Genomic DNA, 21,058 nt, shown 5'->3' with positions numbered 1-21,058 from the left:
TGACTGTTTTATTATCATGTCTCCATACTGTGAAATTGCGTGGGTTTGGATAAGATTATATAAGAGATCAAAAAAACATTGTGCTTGTTTTGGACAAGGTTCAGAGAGGCTGCAAAGTCCTAACAGAAGGTCAAAAGGACTGTTTGCAGACAAGACATATAGGCTGAATGCAGGGAGGGTGTCAGAGTGCTTGGAGGGGGTTCTCTGGAAAGCGTTATTCAATATGTGACATGTTTTCAAGCCTTCATGTGTCAGCATTGGTGGGAATGTTGGGGTCTCAACCTCCCAGGGGTGAGGGCTGGAGGGGGAGGCTGGGGGTGAGGAGGCATCAAACCGTCTGAATGCATGTTGTGAGAAAAGGGATCACTTTGTACTGTTGCTCAGATTATGGTAGTGTGTGTGTGTGTGTGTGTGTCTAAATATGCGTGTGCACTTGCGCGCGTTAGTGTGTTAGCTTGTGTTTTAGTGTGTGTGTGTGTGTGTGTGTGTGTGTGTGTGTGTGTGTGTGTGTGTGTGTGTGTGTGTGTGTGTGTGTGTGCGCAAGCGATCACACACTTTGTATATACACATGTATGAGTGTGTTTGTGGAATATATGAATGTGTGTGCATACATGTGTGGAGTCTGTATGTGTGTGTTTATGTGTGTGAGCAGCAGGTTGCTAGTCTGCCAGTGTGCCTGGTCAGTGGGTCAGTGAGGGCTCTGACTGAAGTTAGAGCTGCAGGGGCCTGGGCCTCTTAGACACAGCAGGGACTCCACTTGGAAGGAGACTGGATGGAGAGAGACTGATTTAGATTTACACATGCATACAGACCACTCAATCCATGTCCCATAGAATGTTGGGTTGACAGCTATGGGAAAGATCCTGTTGTACCTCTGTGTGTGAACATCATGGACCCTCTCTCTTTCAGAACTAACCACAGGACGGCTCATAGTAATGGCTGGAAAGGAATACATGGAATGGTATTGAACACATCAAGCATCTGGTTTCCATGTGTTTGATACCATTCCATTTACTCCATTCCAGCCATTGTTATGTGGCGTCCTCCCCTCAGCAGCCTCCCGTGGAACTAATGTTCAGAACAGTGATAGTAGATGGGCTGAGAGGTCTCGGAAAAGGGAAATTAGGCAGAAAGGGAGTTGTTCTTAAGGTAGGCTGTTCCTTTGCGACACTTCAAAACATTGTGTACTAATTTCTTCATTGAGTCCTCTGTTGACTGTTTATAGCGTGTCATGCCAAGGTTCTGTCAGTGTTATACAGGTCTTATGACAGAGGATCAAGGTGTTGCTGATGTTTCCATAATCATGAGGCATATTCATCAGTGGCCAAGTAGGGAGATGTGTGAGCGTTCTCCAGAGTTCAATACAAACCTTTGACCCCAGGATGACAAGCAGAGTTGGGGAGTAACTGGTTACATGTAAATTACATGTAATCTGATTACATAAAAAAATAATAATAATGTAATCAATTATGTTACAAGCAAAAATATTGTAATCAGATTGCAGATACTTTAGAAAAAGAATAGACGATTGCTTCTTGGATTACTTTAAAATTCAGAGAGGATGTTTGTGAAAACAAATACATTATGCCATCTATCTGTTTTCTCAATGATATTCAATTCAGCATTGAAAAAGGAGCAAGTTTAAGTTTGTTGCAGCTGAGGGAGTCTGATCACACGTCAGAGACGACTATGATGACACACCAAATGCATTTGATGGATCATTTTTGTCTTCTTCTAATGCCTCTTAAAGGTAAAGTAGTCCAAAAGTAGCTGAAAGTAATCCGATTATGTTACTGAGTTTGGGTAGTCCAAAAGTTAAGTTACTGATTAAAATGTTGGACAGGTAACTAGTAACTGTAACTGATTACATTTAGAAAGTAACTTACCCAAGCTTGGTGACAAAATACTGTGTCTGTGAAAAATATCACTGGGTATGGTGCCATCACCAGGAGACCCATAGTGTGACCCATTCATACAGTATAGTACGACCTACAATAGTCATCATAATTTAGTCAGTGCTTATATTTGTCCTATTTCACACATGTACAAGTGTGTTTTATATGCATGTGTGAATAGGAAATGTGTTTTGCATATTACAACTCTGTGAATAGGAAATGTGTTTTGCATATCGCAACTCTCCCTGAGACACCCTTGGAGAGTGGGGAAAACCATTGTCTATGGCGACCCTGGAGATTTTAGGGTTAAGTCCCTTGTTCAAGAGCACGTCCCTTGTCGGCTCTGGGATTTGAACTAGCGACCTTTCGGTTAGTGGCCCAATGCGCTAACTGCTAGGCTACATTCCACCGAGTATCATATAACCTACAGTAGCAGGAGAGAAGTCTCAGAGCAAAGATCTCCAAGAATTCGACCCTTGCCTTCCCCAGGCAAGTATTATGGATGTATTAAGCTCATTCCACATGGTTTTACTGATTCATCTCTGAAGATGTAAACCCACTCCTGGGAAAGGTTGAAAAAAGCACTATGCAATGTGTTCAATAAGGCCATATTGATCCAGATAGTTAACTGTTTAGATATTATTATCCAAATACCTACATGTGTATCAACACAAGAGTAAATATTGTGTTAATATAAAAATACTTGTATCAGTATGAATATAATTTGTTTTTATGTTACCACAGTATGTTTTCCACATTTACAGTACTGCATAGTGGGCTACAATGAAGGTGGTCCAACTATTCACACAAAGGGGGAAAAGGTGTCAACACGCGCCTTGCGCACCACACGCGCACAGCACAGGTATTTTGCCGGAGGTCCCTGCTCGAGCCTGCTGCTGCTACGGACTTTTTAATATTTTCATCAGAACTGTAACTCGCCTGGGATTTGCTGTCGGGGTAGACTAGCCACTGTAATTCATGTAGTTAGATTTTAAGTAATAGGGTTCAAATACCACCTAATCTCTCCAGACTATTAAACGTTGCGGACTGACGGAGTTCTTCACTGCAGCAACACTCCGCACTGACCACACGTCTTCCTGACCGTTTAATCACATTTGACTTTACATTTCAACTTAATTTCTCCCTTTGGCTTTGTCATTTATGACCATTTAATAGTTTTGCACTCATCGGGAAAATTTGCTAACTTCGACGCTCCTCGGATCTTGTTTTATTTCTTCGGGATCCTTGTGAAAGTCCCGTTACGCGCTGGATATGTGGTGGATGTTGTTTCCTCGATGGATCTGGTTTCTCTTTGGACAGTGCTACGTCTTGCTCCTGATCATAGACAGCTGTGTGAGGGTGAAAGCGATGCCAATGTCCATGCCCAACAAAGTGGTGTACTCTCACGCGGGCATGTGCCCCAACGAGATGAACCCCAACCTGTGGGTGGACGCCATGAGCACCTGTATGCGCGAGTGCGAGTTGGACCGGGTGAGTTTCTGGGATCAGTTTTCCTCGCGGGCTGGAGACAAATAGGGGACACTTTAGTCTGTCAAAAGTTTCTCTACATAAAGTTTCTGCAATTTAATTCATGGAATGAAAGGTGGAGATAAGTGGGACATGCGCACTGCGCACTGTTTTTGGCCATTCAAATTCATTTGTGACCACATTGCCTCTGTTGTTTATTCCTGAATTTCTCTTTGAATTAGATTGAAGATCTCCTCAATCAGATACGTGTTCATAGACTACAGTTTTTGGAAATAGCAGACACTGGTGTATATGCCCACAATATTACATTTGTTGTCAACAGATTGTTCACCTAGACAGCTCAATAATTCAAACCAGCAACCTTTCAGTTACTGACCCAACACTCTTAACCGGTAGGCTACCTGACCATACCAGTTACTGACCCAACACTCTTAACCGCTAGGCTACCTGACCATACCAGTTACTGACCCAACACTCTTAACCGCTAGGCTACCTGACCATACCAGTTACTGACCCAACACTCTTAACCGCTAGGCTACCTGACCATACCAGTTACTGACCCAACACTCTTAACCGCTAGGCTACCTGACCATACCAGTTACTGACCCAACACTCTTAACCGCTAGGCTACCTGACCATACCAGTTACTGACCCAACACTCTTAACCGCTAGGCTACCTGACCATACCAGTTACTGACCCAACACTCTTAACCGCTAGGCTACCTGACCATACCAGTTACTGACCCAACACTCTTAACCGCTAGACTACCTGACCATACCAGTTACTGACCCAACACTCTTAACCGCTAGGCTACCTGCCACCCATGAATATTGAATCTAATAACTTTTAATTACTCTGCATTATGAGATATTGAGAAGTAAGCATGTAAAATGTATAGCCTACAATACCAACCTCACATTGCATAGTATTGTTTCATTACATTAGAAAGTGCATCACTCTCAAGTTCCTTAACATCCTATATGTTCCCTGAGTGCATAATGAACTGAAACATGCTGATCCTAACAGAACACCTCCCATGTATCCCCTATCACCCCCAAGGACTGTGAAAACTTTGAGAAATGCTGCAACAACGTGTGTGGGAACAAGAGCTGTGTGGCGGCGCGCTACATGGACATTAAGGGCAAGAAGGGGCCGGTTGGCATGCCAAAAGGGGTCAAGTGTGACAAGTTCATGTGTACGCAGCAGGGCTCCGAGTGTGACATCTGGGAGGGCCAGCCCGTGTGTAAGTGCCGGGACCGCTGTGAGAGAGAGCCCCACTTCACATGTGCCTCAGACGGTATGACCTACTACAACAAGTGTTACATGGATGCAGAGGCCTGCTCCAAGGGCATCTCTATCTCTGTGGTCACCTGCAGGTAAACAGGAAACATCTATGTATAGACTCCCATATTAATCACATGTTAACAGAAAAGTTCTGAATAGACTGCGGTGTTTACTGTTTTGTTGTGCTATGACTGCTTTGTTATGTTGATATCCATCTCTATGGCAACAGGAACTGAAAATGAATAGATGGGATTCTGAATTATAACTGTAGACATAATAACCCTATATTTCTGTATTTGTATGAGATCTGTATTCCTCTGTAGTTACACAGGAGTAATGCTCACTCAATCTAGCGTTTCACTTAGCTTTTGTTTTATGCATTTGAGTTTCTTGTACCAACCTTTGTCTATCACACACCCAGCTCAAGGTAGATTACATTACTGTGGTAACTCATCTATTCTTCTCTCTCTGACATCACCTCTGCAGGTACCACCTCACCTGGCCAAACACCAGCCCGTTGCCCATGGAGACCACCCTGCGGCCAACCACTGCCCTCCTTGAGACCACCCCCCCGGCTGACATCCATCCTCCAATGATGCTCAGCAACCCCACTCAGCAGGCTGTGTTCGTGGGCGAGACAGCCAGCTTCCTGTGCGAAGTGTCAGGTAAGCCCAGTCCGGAGGTGACCTGGGAGAAGCAGCTGGAGGGCAAGGAGAACACAGTGATGAGGCCCAATCACGTGCAGGGGAACGTAGTGGTCACCAACATCGGCCAGCTGGTCATCTACAATGCCCAGCAACAGGACGCCGGCATCTACACCTGCACGGCCAAAAACCTGGGGGGGTCTGTGACCTCCCACTACCCACTGTCGGTGATCCAGAGAGACACAGGCCAGAAGGAGGGTGAGGTAGGGAATGCCACCAACCCATTCCCATTCCCCGCCGAAGAGTGCCTGAAGGGGCCGGACAGTGACGACTGTGGGGAGGAGAGCATAAGCTGGTACTACGAAGCCAAGAGGAACAATTGCTTCACCTTCACCTACAGCCAGTGCAACAAGAACCGCAACCACTTTGACAGCTACGAGACATGCATGTTGTCGTGCGGGGCAGAGCTGTCGGCTCCCTGCTCTCTCCCCAGCCTGCAGGGACCCTGTAAGGCCTACGAGCCCCGCTGGGCCTACAGCAGCACCCTCAAACAGTGCCAGTCCTTCATCTGGGGCGGCTGTGGAGGCAATGAAAACAACTTTGAATCCAAAGAGGCCTGCGAGGAGATGTGTCCTTTTCCGAAGAACCATAACTGTAAGATGTGTAAACCGCGGGGCAAGATGGTGACCAGCTTCTGCAAGAGCGACTTCATCATCCTGGGGCGCGTGACAGAGTTGCCTGAAGAACAGGACTCGGGCCACGCCCTGATCACCGTGGAGGAGATCCTAAAGGACGAGAAAATGGGCCTCAAGTTCTTCGGCCAGGAACCCTTGGAGGTGACCTTGATGAACATGGACTGGAACTGCCCATGCCCCAACATCACCATGGCCAACGGGCAGCTCATCATCATGGGAGACGTCCACAACGGCATGGCCGTGCTGCAGCCCGACAGCTTCGTGGGGAGCTCCACCGCACGCAGGGTCAGGAAGCTCCGAGAGGTCATTCACAAGAAGACCTGTGATTTTCTCAAAGAGTTCCCAACAAACCAGTAGTTACTCTCTGAGAGATCCCCACTATCCTGTACAAGAGCTGTCTATATCAAGAAAAGCAAACTGGTTCTAGCATCCAGTAGTAGCTATTGTCTGAGATTTCCCCACTATCCAGTAGGGAAGATATCTAGAAGAGTAGACTGGGACTTTTTCAAAGTTTCTTACCATTCAGTAGCCGGATGATGGCTTTGGTTGATTATTGCTTTCTCCTTCTCCTAAAGGTGGGGACTGAACCAATACCTTAACACTGATCCGACAAGCTGTTTCCCTACCCATGACCTTCTCTTTAGTTTCCACAGAAGACACATTTTGTTTGCATTTTGTCATATTTTCCACTGGCTATCTCCTTCACTCAGATGTTCCCCATATACAGTAGATATCTAGAAGATCCATGACTTTCTCAGATGACGGCTGCTGTTAGCTGATTCCAGATTCTCGTCTCTCTCCTTCACTCTGAAGTTTGGACATTAAGTGTTGGGGCTCCTCTGTACTATGGAAATGGCTGGAGGTACCTGTATATTTAAAACAACGACAGATTTATACTTTGTGTGGATTCACTTTCTGAAAGGAGAGCTAATTGTCCGTATATAGTACTGTAGTGGTGACTTATATCAAGCGCTTACCTTGGAAATATTTTAGTTAAACTAAAATGGCTCTTTGAATAATATTTTTAATTCAAATGTTTTATCTTGGTATGAATGTACTAATGCCTGACAGATAGCTAAACTCTGTGCCTTGGTTAATATGAATGTTATATTATGTTGACTTAAAGTATCTATGCTATCCTGAAAGAGACATTTTGTAATATATATTTTGAGTGCTTGAGCTCACGATAATGTCATGTAAAGCTCGTGGATCAAACAACTCCTTTGATTCCACTAGAAACCACTTTGTAGTCCATGATTGCTTATACAGTATATGAACTTCTGTTCTTAACATCCTATTTATTTTTTATCCCCTCCTTTTAGAGCTACACCCAATTCAATAATGGACAGACTTATGTTATGTTATTTTGTAAATCCAAATGATAAAGATGTTCATAACACAATGGTAAAGAAATAAAAATGAACCTTTGAAAGAATATCCACTTCTTATCTCTGTGTTGCGCTATGCTTCTATACCTGTAAAATGACTGACAGCAGGTGTCTGTCTGCCAGTCTGTCTGTCTGTCTGTCTGTCTGTCTGTCTGTCTGTCTGTCTGTCTGTCTGTCTGCCAGTCTGTCTGTCTGTCTGTCTGTCTGTCTGTCTGTCTGTCTGTCTGTCTGTCTGTCTGTCTGTCTGTCTGTCTGTCTGCCTGCCTGCCTGCCTGCCTGCCTGCCTGCCTGCCTGTCTGTCTGTCTGTCTGTCTGTCTGTCTGCCTGTCTGTCTGTCTGTCTGTCTGCGTGTATTTGTATGTTCACAGGCAAGCGTAATTGTGCATGTGTGCGTGTCATTTTCTAGTTTATACCAGCCCCCTATCTTCCTCCACCCCCTTTCCTCATCCCCCCTTCACATGGAGGGCCAAGTTTGGCATTAAATCTGGAGCAGGTCACATTCCATCCCAGCTGTGAAGGGCTGCTGAGCCCAGGGGGACGGAGAAGAGAGCAGCCTGGCCGGCCCTGTGTTGTGTCTGGGTCTGGCTGGGCCCTCCATCCTCCACCCACCACCCACTGGCCCTCAGATCTTTCATGTGTGAGGGGCTGACGGAAGGGGGGAGGAGAGGGGGAGGAAAGGATGTAGGCCATCTCTCTCTCACCCTCGGCTGGACACATCTGTGTAAAGGGGCTATGCGGAGGGGGGAGAGGGGGAAGTGAGGGGTTAGATGAAGGGGCCGTAACGGGAAAGCAAAGTGGAGTTGGGATGGAGTGATGCATGCTCTCTCTCTCTCTCTCTCCATCAGATGGGCACCCTGCAGTCTGTCTCTCTCTCTCTCTCCATCAGATGGGCACCCTGCAGTCTGTCTCTCTCTCTCTCTCTCCATCAGATGGGCACCCTGCAGTCTGTCTCTCTCTCTCTCTCTCTCTCTCTCTCCATCAGATGGGCACCCTGCAGTCTGTCTCTCTCTCTCTCTCTCTCTCTCTGTCTCTCTCCATCAGATGGGCACCCTGCAGTCTGTCTCTCTCTCTCTCTCTCTCTCTCTCTCTCTCTCCATCAGATGGGCACCCTGCAGTCTGTCTCTCTCTCTCTCTCTCTCTCCATCAGATGGGCATCAGATGGGCACCCTGCAGTCTGTCTCTCTCTCATCTCAGCGCTCCCTCTCCAGCCACGCTCTGACCCGACGCGGGGGGAGGTGATAGGCCCACAGACAGGGCTGTGTTTAAAGCAGAATTTGAACTTTTGACTTGGCTGGCTGGGCTGAAGCCAGGGCTGGAGGCTGGAAGTTGGGACTGGGGTAAAGGGAAAGATCTAGAGCTAGGATGTAGGGCTGGAGATAGGGCTTAGGTTGGGGTAAAAGGCTGAAGCTGGTCTCTGGGCTAGGGTATAAAGCTAGTAATCTGGGGTTAGGGTCTGGAGCTGGTCTCTGGGCTAGGGTATACAGCTAGTAGTCTGGGGTTAGGGTCTGGAGCTGGTCTCTGGGCTAGGGTATAAAGCTAGTAGTCTGGGGTTAAGGTCTGGAGCTGGTTTCTGGGCTAGGGTATACAGCTAGTAGTCTGGGGTTAGGGTCTGGAGCTGGTCCCTGGGCTAGGGTATAAAGCTAGTAGTCTGGGGTTAGGGTCTGGAGCTGGTCCCTGGGCTAGGGTATACAGCTAGTAGTCTGGGGTTAGGGTCTGGAGCTGGTCTCTGGGCTAGGGTATACAGCTAGTAGTCTGGGGTTAGGGTCTGGAGCTGGTCTCTGGGCTAGGGTATACAGCTAGTAGTCTGGGGTTAGGGTCTGGAGCTGGTCTCTGGGCTAGGGTATACAGCTAGTAGTCTGGGGTTAGGGTCTGGAGCTGGTCCCTGGGCTAGGGTATACAGCTAGTAGTCTGGGGTTAGGGTCTGGAGCTGGTCTCTGGGCTAGGGTATACAGCTAGTAGTCTGGGGTTAGGGTCTGGAGCTGGTCTCTGGGCTAGGGTATACAGCTAGTAGTCTGGGGTTAGGGTCTGGAGCTGGTCCCTGGGCTAGGGTATACAGCTAGTAGTCTGGGGTTAGGGTCTGGAGCTGGTCCCTGGGCTAGGGTATACAGCTAGTAGTCTGGGGTTAGGGTCTAGAGCTGGTCTCTGGGCTAGGGTATAAAGCTAGTAGTCTGGGGTTAGGGTCTGTAGCTGGTCTCTGGGCTAGGGTATACAGCTAGTAGTCTGGGGTTAGGGTCTGGAGCTGGTCTCTGGGCTAGGGTATACAGCTAGTCTGGGGTTAGGGTCTGGATCTGGTCTCTGGGCTAGGGTATAAAGCTAGTAGTCTGGGGTTAGGGTCTGGAGCTGGTCCCTGGGCTAGGGTATACAGCTAGTAGTCTGGGGTTAGGGTCTGGAGCTGGTCTCTGGGCTAGGGTATACAGCTAGTAGTCTGGGGTTAGGGTCTGTAGCTGGTCTCTGGGCTAGGGTATACAGCTAGTAGTCTGGGGTTAGGGTCTGGAGCTGGTCTCTGGGCTAGGGTATAAAGCTAGTAGTCTGGGGTTAGGGTCTGTAGCTGGTCTCTGGGCTAGGGTATACAGCTAGTAGTCTGGGTTTAGGGTCTGGAGCTGGTCCCTGGGCTAGTGTATACAGCTAGTAGTCTGGGTTTAGGGTCTGGAGCTGGTCCCTGGGCTAGGGTATAAAGCTAGTAGTCTGGGGTTAGGGTCTGGAGCTGGTCTCTGGGCTAGGGTATACAGCTAGTAGTCTGGGTTTAGGGTCTGGAGCTGGTCCCTGGGCTAGGGTATAAAGCTAGTAGTCTGGGTTTAGGGTCTGGAGCTGGTCCCTGGGCTAGGGTATAAAGCTAGTAGTCTGGGGTTAGGGTCTGTAGCTGGTCTCTGGGCTAGGGTATACAGCTAGTAGTCTGGGTTTAGGGTCTGTAGCTGGTCTCTGGGCTAGGGTATACAGCTAGTAGTCTGGGTTTAGGGTCTGGAGCTGGTCCCTGGGCTAGGGTATAAAGCTAGTAGTCTGGGGTTAGGGTCTGGAGCTGGTCTCTGGGCTAGGGTATACAGCTAGTAGGGTCTGGAGCTCTGGGGTTAGGGTCTGGGGTTAGGGTCTGTAGCTGGTCTCTGGGCTAGGGTATACAGCTAGTAGTCTGGGGTTAGGGTCTGGAGCTGGTCTCTGGGCTAGGGCTAGGGTATACAGCTAGTAGTCTGGGGTTAGGGTCTGGAGCTGGTCTCTGGGCTAGGGTATAAAGCTAGTAGTCTGGGGTTAGGGTCTGGAGCTGGTCCCTGGGCTAGGGTATACAGCTAGTAGTCTGGGGTTAGGGTCTGGAGCTGGTCCCTGGGCTAGGGTATACAGCTAGTAGTCTGGGGTTAGGGTCTGGAGCTGGTCTCTGGGCTAGGGTATACAGCTAGTAGTCTGGGGTTAGGGTCTGGAGCTGGTCTCTGGGCTAGGGTATACAGCTAGTAGTCTGGGGTTAGGGTCTGGAGCTGGTCTCTGGGCTAGGGTATACAGCTAGTAGTCTGGGGTTAGGGTCTGGAGCTGGTCACTGGGCTAGGGTATACAGCTAGTAGTCTGGGGTTAGGGTCTGGAGCTGGTCCCTGGGCTAGGGTATACAGCTAGTAGTCTGGGGTTAGGGTCTGGAGCTGGTCCCTGGGCTAGGGTATACAGCTAGTAGTCTGGGGTTAGGGTCTGGAGCTGGTCCCTGGGCTAGGGTATACAGCTAGTAGTCTGGGGTTAGGGTCTGGAGTTGGGGTTACGGCTGGGGTCTGGAGTTGGGGTTACGGCTGGGGTCTGGAGTGGGGTTACGGCTGGGGGCTGGAGTTTGGGTTACGGCTGGGGTCTGGAGTTGGGGTTACGGCTGGGGTCTGGAGTTGGGGTTATGGCTGGGGGCTGGAGTTGGGGTTACGGCTGGGGGCTGGAGTTGGGGTTACGGCTGGGGGCTGGAGTTGGGGTTACGGCTGGAGTTGGGGTTACGGCTGGGGGCTGGAGTTGGGGTTACGGCTGGGGGCTGGAGTTGGGGTTACGGCTGGGGGCTGGAGTTGGGGTTACGGCTGGAGTTGGGGTTATGGCTGGGGGCTGGAGTTACGGCTGGGGGCTGGAGTTGGGGTTACGGCTGGGGGCTGGAGTTGGGGTTACGGCTGGGGGCTGGAGTTGGAGTTACAGCTGGGGGCTGGAGTTGGGGTTACGGCTGGGGGCTGGAGTTGGGGTTACGGCTGGGGTCTGGAGTTGGGGTTACGGCTGGGGGCTGGAGTTGGGGTTACGGCTGGGGGCTGGAGTTGGGGTTAGGGTTGGGACTGGGGTAGGTATGTACTAGTTGTGTTGGGGCTTGATCCGAGGCTGACACTGTGACTGGGACTAGATCAGAAAGAGGGACAGGGAAATAAACGATAAAGAGTCAAGAAGGTTTTCCCAGGGTGGGCCCCTCACCCGTCTGCCCCCTCGGGCCCACACACAGCACAGGGCCGACCCCTGACCCCCTAAGCTGCTAATGAAAAAGAGGCCAGGAGGAAAAGACCACTTTCCTTATGGGCTGTTGACAAGTGTTACGTACGGAACTAGTCAGGACCTAGACAGAGATGTCAGGCTCAAGTTCACTTTGAACCCACAGACCAAACAGACCATAATAACACAAGATCTGCTTAGAGGCACACACATCTCTTGGTAGCCATGGAAACAAAATCATGGCAACTTTGAAAACACATTTCTGGCAATAGATTATTTACAAGATGGATGCATTCAAACTAGGCTAGTCTTATATGCTCTGATGAGAACCTCTCTGATTTCAGCCTGAAAATGCTTTACACATTATTTGACTCATTCCTTAATATACAGATCATATTTATTGTGTTTGGGTATAGGCTACAGTTTTAAAAACATTAACACTGTAATGCAGTTTTTTTAATCTGCTTTATTCTAGGTAGAAACACTGACCCCTGTTGATGATGTAGAGGATTTACATGTCAGGGACACAAGACACAACTGCTACAGGTGTTACAATGTGGTTCACTCATCTTTTACCAATCACATCCAACCTGGATCATCTGATGATTCTTAAACTGACTGATTCGGAAGAAGGACATAACGAGTGTAGGAATATTTACATCCAAAGGATTTCGACCATGACTCATGCTATCAAAGGATATTCAAATGGATCCTTCAATCATCATTTCTCAGTCAGAAGAAATTGCGAGGTATCATGCAATGATGTCATAGCAATGATATGAAGCAATGGATCTCTGAAATCCTGGCAAAATCATAATAATGACGATGATAGCAGAAAACCTGCTCTGGATCCCCCTAGCAGAGTCCAGCTTAACGTAATAGCCATTGCAGTTAGCCCAGAACACACACACCGTTCCATTTGGTGAATAGTGTTGATGACATAGCGGGAGTCATCCGTCGAAGATGAGAGGAGTTCTGTTGCCAGGTAGTTCTGAGTCTGAGACCTTGAGAGAGAGAGAGAGAGAGAGAGAGAGAGAGAGAGAGAGAGAGAGAGAGAGAGAGAGAGAGAGAGAGAGAGAGAGAGAGAGAGAGAGAGAGAGAGAGAGAGAGAGAGAGAGAGAGAGAGGGTAGATAGAGAATAAGAGAGACAGGATGAGAGAGAGAGAGAGTGAGAGAGAGAAATGGAGGGAGGGAGGGAGGGAGTGAGGGTAGATAGAGAATAAGAGAGACAGGATGAGAGAGAGAGAGAGAGCGGAGAAGAGAGAGGGGTAGATGGAGAGACAGAGGGTGAGAAGGGGTGGATAGAGAATGAGAGAGTGATAGAGCCTCTCTTGAAAAAGCCAAACCTTGACCCAGAAAATATAAAAAACTATCGGCCTCTATCAAATCTTCCATTCCTCTCAAAAATTTTAGAAAAGGCTGTTGCGCAGCAACTCACTGCCTTCCTGAAGAAAAACAATGTATACGAAATGCTTCAGTCTGGTTTTAGACCCCATCATAGCACTGAGACTGCACTTGTGAAGGTGGTAAATTACCTTTTAATGGCATCAGATCGAGGCTCTGCATCTGTCCTCGTGCTCCTAGACCTTAGTGCTGCTTTTGATACCATCGATCACCACATTCTTTTGGAGAGATTGGAAACCCAAATTGGTCTACACGGACAAGTTCTGGCCTGGTTTAGATCTTATCTGTCGGAAAGATATCAGTTTGTCTCTGTGAATGGTTTGTCTGTCCTCTGACAAATCAACTGTACATTTCGGTGTTCCTCAAGGTTCCGTTTTAGGACCACTATTGTTTTCACTATATATTTTACCTCTTGGGGATGTCATTCGAAAACATAATGTTAACTTTCACTGCTATGCGGATGACACACAGCTGTACATTTCAATGAAACATGGTGAAGCCCCAAAATTGCCCTCGCTAGAAGCATGTGTTTCAGACATAAGGAAGTTGATGGCTGCAAACTTTCTACTTTTAAACTCGGACAAAACAGAGATGCTTGTTCTAGGTCCCAAGAAACAAAGAGATCTTCTGTTGAATCTGACAATTAATCTTAATGGTTGTACAGTCGTCTCAAATAAAACTGTGAAGGACCTCGGCGTTACTCTGGACCCTGATCTCTCTTTTGAAGAACATATCAAGACCATTTCAAGGACAGCTTTTTTCCATCTACGTAACATTGCAAAAATCAGAAACTTTCTGTCCAAAAATGAAGCAGAAAAATGAATCCATGCTTTTGTCACTTCTAGGTTAGACTACTGCAATGCTCTACTTTCCGGCTACCCGGATAAAGCACTAAATAAACTTCAGTTAGTGCTAAATACGGCTGCTAGAATCCTGACTAGAACCAAAAAAATTGATCATATTACTCCAGTGCTAGCCTCCCTACACTGGCTTCCTGTCAAAGCAAGGGCTGATTTCAAGGTTTTACTGCTAACCTACAAAGCATTACATGGGCTTGCTCCTACCTATCTCTCTGATTTGGTCCTGCCGTAAATACCTACACGTACGCTACGGTCACAAGACACAGGCCTCCTAATTGTCCCTAGAATTTCTAAGCAAACAGCTGGAGGCAGGGCTTTCTCCTATAGAGCTCCATTTTTATGGAACGGTCTGCCTACCCATGTCAGAGACGCAAACTCGGTCTCAACCTTTAAGTCTCTACTGAAGACTCATCTCTTCAGTGGGTCATATGATTGAGTGTAGTCTGGCCCAGGAGTGGGAAGGTGAACGGAAAGGCTCTGGAGCAACGAACCGCACTTGCTGTCTCTGCCTGGCCGGTTCCCCTCTTTCCACTGGGATTCTCTGCCTCTAACCCTATTACAGGGGCTGAGTCACTGGCTTACTGGGGCTCTCTCATACCGTCCCTGGGAGGGGTGCGTCACCTGAGTGGGTTGAGTCACTGATGTGGTCATCCTGTCTGGGTTGGCACCCCCCCCCCCCCCCCCCCCCCTTGGGTTGTGCCGTGGCGGAGATCTTTGTGGGCTATACTCAGCCTTGTCTCAGGATGGTAAGTTGGTGGTTGAAGATATCCCTCTAGTGGTGTGGGGGCTGTGCTTTGGCAAAGTGGGTGGGGTTATATCCTTCCTGTTTGGCCCTGTCCGGGGGTGTCCTCGGATGGGGCCACAGTGTCTCCTGACCCCTCCTGTCTCAGCCTCCAGTATTTATGCTGCAGTAGTTTGTGTCGGGGGGCTGGGGTCAGTTTGTTATATCTGGAGTACTTCTCCTGTCCTATTCGGTGTCCTGTGTGAATTTAAGTGTGCTCTCTCTAATTCTCTCTTTCTCTCTTTCTTTCTCTCTCTCGGAGGACCTGAGCCCTAGGACCATGCCTCAGGACTACCTGACATGATGACTCCTTGCTGTCCCCAGTCTACCTGGCCGTGCTGCTGCTCCAGTTTCAACTGTTCTGCCTTATTATTATTGGACCATGCTGGTCATTTATGCACATTTGAACATCTTGGCCATGTTCTGTTATAATCTCCACCCGGCACAGCCAGAAGAGGACTGGCCACCCCACATAGCCTGGTTCCTCTCTAGGTTTCCTCCTAGGTTTTGGCCTTTCTAGGGAGTTTTTCCTAGCCACCGTGCTTCTACACCCGCATTGCTTGCTGTTTGGGGTTTTAGGCTGGGTTTCTGTACAGCACTTTGAGATATCAGCTGATATACGAAGGGCTATATAAATAAATTTGATTTGATTTGATTTAGAGAGCGAGAAAAATATAGAGATAGAGATGGAGAAGCAATAGACAGAACCAGAGAGGGAGAGGGAGGGAGAGAGAGAGAAAAAGCAAACGAGAGAGATAGAGGTGTGGAAGGGTGAGAGAGAGGGAGAGAGAGTGTGACCCACTTCCGGTGCAGGTGTTTGATCTTGGTTGACACTGAGCACACAGCAGGAATGACTATCAACACACGTAGCTGACTGAGATGGCCTCCAAAACAGAGCAGCACTCCACAACACTAAGATCAGACATCTCTGTCTTTCTCACGCTCTCTTATTGATGGATGTGGCGATAGAAATACATCTCTATAGCTAGTTGGACTTTGAGGAAATCTATGTCCTTTCGGTTCGGTGCCTCTTTCAATGTAAATTGTTTTCTTGCATTGCGATCAGACATTGTGAGCTGTGATACAGCCATGCCAACTGGTAATGAGTCCTCTTGTCCACTTGATGGCAGTATAATATAATCTATCCTTAGGCTATTAAATACTGTTCTCACACACAGGACCAAAAGTCTCCTCAGATATTTACTATACTATCACAACATACAATATGCAAGCAGTCCATCTACTGGTATGTTATTTATTTACATGTCCTGAACTCTGCTTAGGGACACTGTCCTGTACATGTTTCTCTTATTTATTTACATGTCCTGAACTCTGCTTAGGAATACTGTCCTGTACATGTTTCTCTTATTTATTTACATGTCCTGAACTCTGCTTAGGAATACTGTCCTGTACATGTTTCTCTTATTTATTTACATGTCCTGAACTCTGCTTAGGAATACTGTCCTGTACATGTTTCTCTTATTTATTTACATGTCCTGAACTCTGCTTAGGAATACTGTCCTGTACATGTTTCTCTTATTTATTTACATGTCCTGAACTCTGCTTAGGAATACTGTCCTGTACATGTTTCTCTTATTTATTTACATGTCCTGAACTCTGCTTAGGAATACTGTCCTGTACATGTTTCTCTTATTTATTTACATGTCCTGAACTCTGCTTAGGAATACTGTCCTGTACATGTTTCTCTTATTTATTTACATGTCCTGAACTCTGCTTAGGAATACTGTCCTGTACATGTTTCTCTTATTTATTTACATGTCCTGAACTCTGCTTAGGAATACTGTCCTGTACATGTTTCTCTTATTTATTTACATGTCCTGAACTCTGCTTAGGAATACTGTCCTGTACATGTTTCTCTTATTTATTTACATGTCCTGAACTCTGCTTAGGAATACTGTCCTGTACATGTTTCTCTTATTTATTTACATGTCCTGAACTCTGCTTAGGGATACTGTCCTGTACATGTTTCTCTTATTTATTTACATGTCCTGAACTCTGCTTAGGAATACTGTCCTGTACATGTTTCTCTTATTTATTTACATGTCCTGAACTCTGCTTAGGAATACTGTCCTGTACATGTTTCTCTTATTTATTTACATGTCCTGAACTCTGCTTAGGAATACTGTCCTGTACATGTTTCTCTTATTTATTTACATGTCCTGAACTCTGCTTAGGGATACTGTCCTGTACATGTTTCTCTTATTTATTTACATGTCCTGAACTCTGCTTAGGGATACTGTCCTGTACATGTTTCTCTTATTTATTTACATGTCCTGAACTCTGCTTAGGAATACTGTCCTGTACATGTTTCTCTTATTTATTTACATGTCCTGAACTCTGCTTAGGAATACTGTCCTGTACATGTTTCTCTTATTTATTTACATGTCCTGAACTCTGCTTAGGAATACTGTCCTGTACATGTTTCTCTTATTTATTTACATGTCCTGAACTCTGCTTAGGAATACTGTCCTGTACATGTTTCTCTTATTTATGTATTGTCTATGTGCTGCTAACCTAACGAAGCAGGCGTAAAATAAACGCCTGAAATCCCCTACATACATACTGGTCTTGACGAGAAGAAAACAAACTGCCGGGGGAGGTTCTCTTCTGCAATGTTCAACCAATCCAGTAAATGTGGAGGAGGAGTTTAGATGGAGTGTCACCTTGTTAACTTCCGAAAGAGGAAGTTGGGTCACAGGCTCTCTTTCCATTCAGCTGAAAACCCGAACATGTTGGGGACTCAGATGCAAAGGGCAAATATTGATAGGCTCTTAACACGTTTAAATCACAGGCAGACATTTTCTATCTTTTAGCATTGTAAGGAGTCCTTGTAATGCCAGGATGAACTAACCAGATCAAGCATTTTGGACCTTTTGATATGAGCATGAATTATAGCAACAGCTATTGCAGAAATCTCCACTCGCATCAATACCAAAAAGCATTCTTTCTCCTTCTGCCCTTCCGTTAACTTCCTGTCCTCTCCTCTCTTTTCTTAAACTGCATAAGGCGGCATCGTCCAATCAGGTCCCTTGTTTCTGTCCAAACAGGGAGTATTGTTGTCTGATTGGCTGTGGGTTAAAATGACACATCTGCCAGTAATGTGTCTGTTTCTAGAGCTCTACGTGGATCTTTGTGACTGTCCATGGCTGTGGAACATGTGGGTTTGAGCATCAGGCTGCCGATGTGATTCAGGGTCAGATGGGATCAGAACTGCAATGTAATACTGAATGTCAATCTGTTTAGGTCTCCCTGTGTTGCCATGGGCATTGGCCTATCTCTAACTTATCTCTGTATCTCTTATCTCTCTCTCTGTTGCCATAGGCCTCTCTCTCTCTCTCTCTCTCTCTCTCTCTCTCTCTCTCTCTTCCCCCTCTCTCTCTCTCTCTCTCTCTCTCTCTCTCTCTCTCTCTCTCTCTCTCTCTCTCTCTCTCTCACACACCCTCTCTATCTCTGTCTCCATCTGGTGTCACTCCATCATACTCTAACCCAGTGAAAGAAACAGTTATGGACACTTACAGACCGTTGAGTGTGTGCACGTGTGTGTGTGTGTGTGTGTGTGTGTGTGTGTGTGTGTGTGTGTGTGTGTGTGTGTGTGTGTGTGTGTGTGTGTGTGTGTGTGTGTGTGTGTGTGTGTGTGTGTGTGTGTGCCTGTGTGTGTTTATGAGTGGCACTGGCACATTGATACCTATGGGTGCCATTTGTGGGATATTCTGGCTGGTGGCTTGTGAAGGTATTCCTAGGGAGATTGAACGTGAGTGGTAGCATCACAGACGAGACAGTGAAAAGTCCCCCGGGGTCACTATCAGAGATATACAACTGCTTTGAAGGTGTGGGGCTCATTTAATCATGTATAGAGAGAATTTGTCAGGTTATAGTAGTGATGCTAGTAGTCATGTATCAAATCAACAAAGTGTTTACACTGACAGGCAACATCTAATGTTCTCTATAACTTGATCAGTTGTGATATGATATTATTATGTAGTTCTGAGAGTGTGTACATACAGAATGTGTGTGTAGTCTCTTCACCGCGGAGTCACATCTTACATCAAAGATGGGTGATTTATTTGCTTGACTATTCCATTGATTACTTTATCCCTCACAGGTTACCACAGTCCTCTCTCCTTCCTCTCTCCTCCCTCCTCCCTCCTTCCACCCTCCTCCCTCCTCTCTCTCCCTCCTCTTTCCACCCTCCTCCCTCCCTCCACCCTCCCCCTCCTCCATCCTCCCGCCTCCCTCCTCTCTCTACCCTCCTCTCTCCTCCCGCCACCCTCCTCCCTCCTCCCTCCTCTCTCACCCTCCTCTCTCTCCCTTCTCCATCCTCTCTCCCATCTTCCTCCTCTCTCTACCTTCCTCTCTCCTCCCTCCACCCTCCTCCCTCCTCCCTCCTCCCTCCTCTCTCGCCCTCCTCTCTCTCCCTTCTCCCTCCTCTCTCTCCCTTCTCCCTCCTCTCTCTCCCATCTTCCTCCTCTCTCTCCCTCCTCCCTCCTCTCTCTACCTTCCTCTCTCCTCCCTCCACCCTCCTCTCTCCACCCTCCTCTCTCACCCTCCTCTCTCTCCCTCCACCCTCCTCTCTCCACCCTCCTCTCTCACCCTCCTCTCTCTCCCTCCTCCCTCCTCCCTCCACCCTCCTCTCGCTCCCTCCTCCCTCCACCCTCCTCTCTCCACCCTCCTCTCTCACCCTCCTCTCTCTCCCTCCACCCTCCTCTCTCCACCCTCCTCTCTCACCCTCCTCTCTCTCCCTCCTCCCTCCTCCCTCCACCCTCCTCTATCTCCCTCCTCCCTCCTCCCTCCACCCTCCACCCTCCTCTCTCTTCCTCCTCCTTCCACCCTCCTCTCCCTCGCTCCTCCCTCCACCCTCCTCTCTCGCTCCTCCCTCCTCTCTTTCCCTCCTCCCTCCACCCTCCTCTCTCTCCCATCTCCCATCTCCCTCCCTCCTCCCTCCTCTCTCTCCCTTCTCCCTCCACCTCCCTCCCTCTCCTTCCTCCACTGTCCACCCTTCTCTCTCTCCCATCTCCCATCTCCCTCCCTCCTCCCTTCTCTCTCTCCCTCCTCCCTCCTCTCTCTCCCTTCTCCCTCCCTCTCTTTCCTCCACTGTCCACCCTCCTCTCTCTCTGCATATCACACTCCACAACCCATCTGTCCCATTCTCTCACTCACTGAGAGGAACAGTGAGAGGGTGATGGAAAGAAGATTTGGGAAAAGAGATAAAGGGTAACAAGAGAAGAGAGAGGGGGTATAAAAGGAGAAGGGGTAATAGTAATACATAGAATGTTAACGTATGATAAAGGGAGATGGAATACGCAATACTCATATTCAAATACAGGTAATATCTCTAATGTCTCTCCCACACACTGTCACACAGATACGCTGTGTCAGATCGCCCACACCAGATAGATATGCATGTGTTTGATTGATATTGCTGGCAGAGATTGGGCAGGGATTCATTTGGGATTTTGCATTTAGATAGAACTCCAGTCACAGCCCATCTGTGAAGATCTTTCATGTCTGATGGAAGCCAACTACACACGCAGCACTGTCAATGTTTCATCTATTCATATGAACACGCATGCACACCTACACAGTAGATCTAACAGAAGGCAACCTTAGTAATGCAGCCCAGGTCAAGATTTAATACCCAGTAATAGAGAGAGAGAGATAGCCATCCCACAGGAGAGAGATAGAACAGTGAAACAACTCAGCCATCCCACGGGAGAGAGATAGAACAGTGAAACAACTCAGCCATCCCACAGGAAAGAGATAGAACAGTGAAACAACTCAGCCATCCCACAGGAGAGAGATAGAACAGTGAAACAACTCAGCCATCCCACAGGAGAGAGATAGAACAGTGAAACAACTCAGCCATCCCACAGGAGAGAGATAGAACAGTGAAACAACTCAGCCATCCCACAGGAGAGAGATAGAACAGTGAAACAACCATCCCACAGGAGAGAGATAGAACATTAAAACAACTATCCCACAGGAGAGAGATAGAAGAGTGAAACAACCATCCCACAGGAGAGAGATAGAAGAGTGAAACAACCATCCCACAGGAGAGAGATAGAACATTAAAACAACCATCCCACAGGAGAGAGATAGAAGAGTGAAACAACCATCCCACATGAGAGAGATAAAACAGTGAAACAACCATCCCACAGGAGATAGAAGAGTGAAACAACCATCC

At 47.5% G+C, this 21,058-nt stretch overlaps 1 protein-coding gene across 1 annotated transcript; it reads left to right on the top strand.

Moving 5' to 3' along the window:
• The first annotated feature begins 2,902 nt into the window (after positions 1-2,902).
• Positions 2,903-7,188, top strand: LOC139402146 (WAP, Kazal, immunoglobulin, Kunitz and NTR domain-containing protein 2-like). The gene is made up of 3 exons (XM_071146226.1): positions 2,903-3,386; positions 4,444-4,760; positions 5,155-7,188. The coding sequence occupies exons 1-3, from the start codon at positions 3,168-3,170 to the stop codon at positions 6,362-6,364; spliced, it is 1,746 nt and encodes a 581-aa protein (XP_071002327.1). The 5' UTR covers positions 2,903-3,167; the 3' UTR covers positions 6,365-7,188.
• The last annotated feature ends 13,870 nt before the right edge of the window (positions 7,189-21,058 follow it).

Source organism: Oncorhynchus clarkii, unplaced genomic scaffold (assembly GCF_045791955.1).
Source record: "Oncorhynchus clarkii lewisi isolate Uvic-CL-2024 unplaced genomic scaffold, UVic_Ocla_1.0 unplaced_contig_780_pilon_pilon, whole genome shotgun sequence".
Lineage (NCBI taxonomy): Eukaryota > Metazoa > Chordata > Actinopteri > Salmoniformes > Salmonidae > Oncorhynchus > Oncorhynchus clarkii.
This window is presented reverse-complemented; position numbering and strand designations above follow the sequence as displayed.

Coding starts and splice junctions, on each gene's coding strand:
- LOC139402146 (XM_071146226.1), top strand. CDS start 3,168: ATGTGGTGGATGTTGTTTCCTCGATGGATCTGGTTTCTCTTTGGACAG. Junction 3,387..4,443: donor GCGAGTGCGAGTTGGACCGG/GTGAGTTTCTGG, acceptor ATCACCCCCAAG/GACTGTGAAAACTTTGAGAA. Junction 4,761..5,154: donor ATCTCTGTGGTCACCTGCAG/GTAAACAGGAAA, acceptor TCACCTCTGCAG/GTACCACCTCACCTGGCCAA.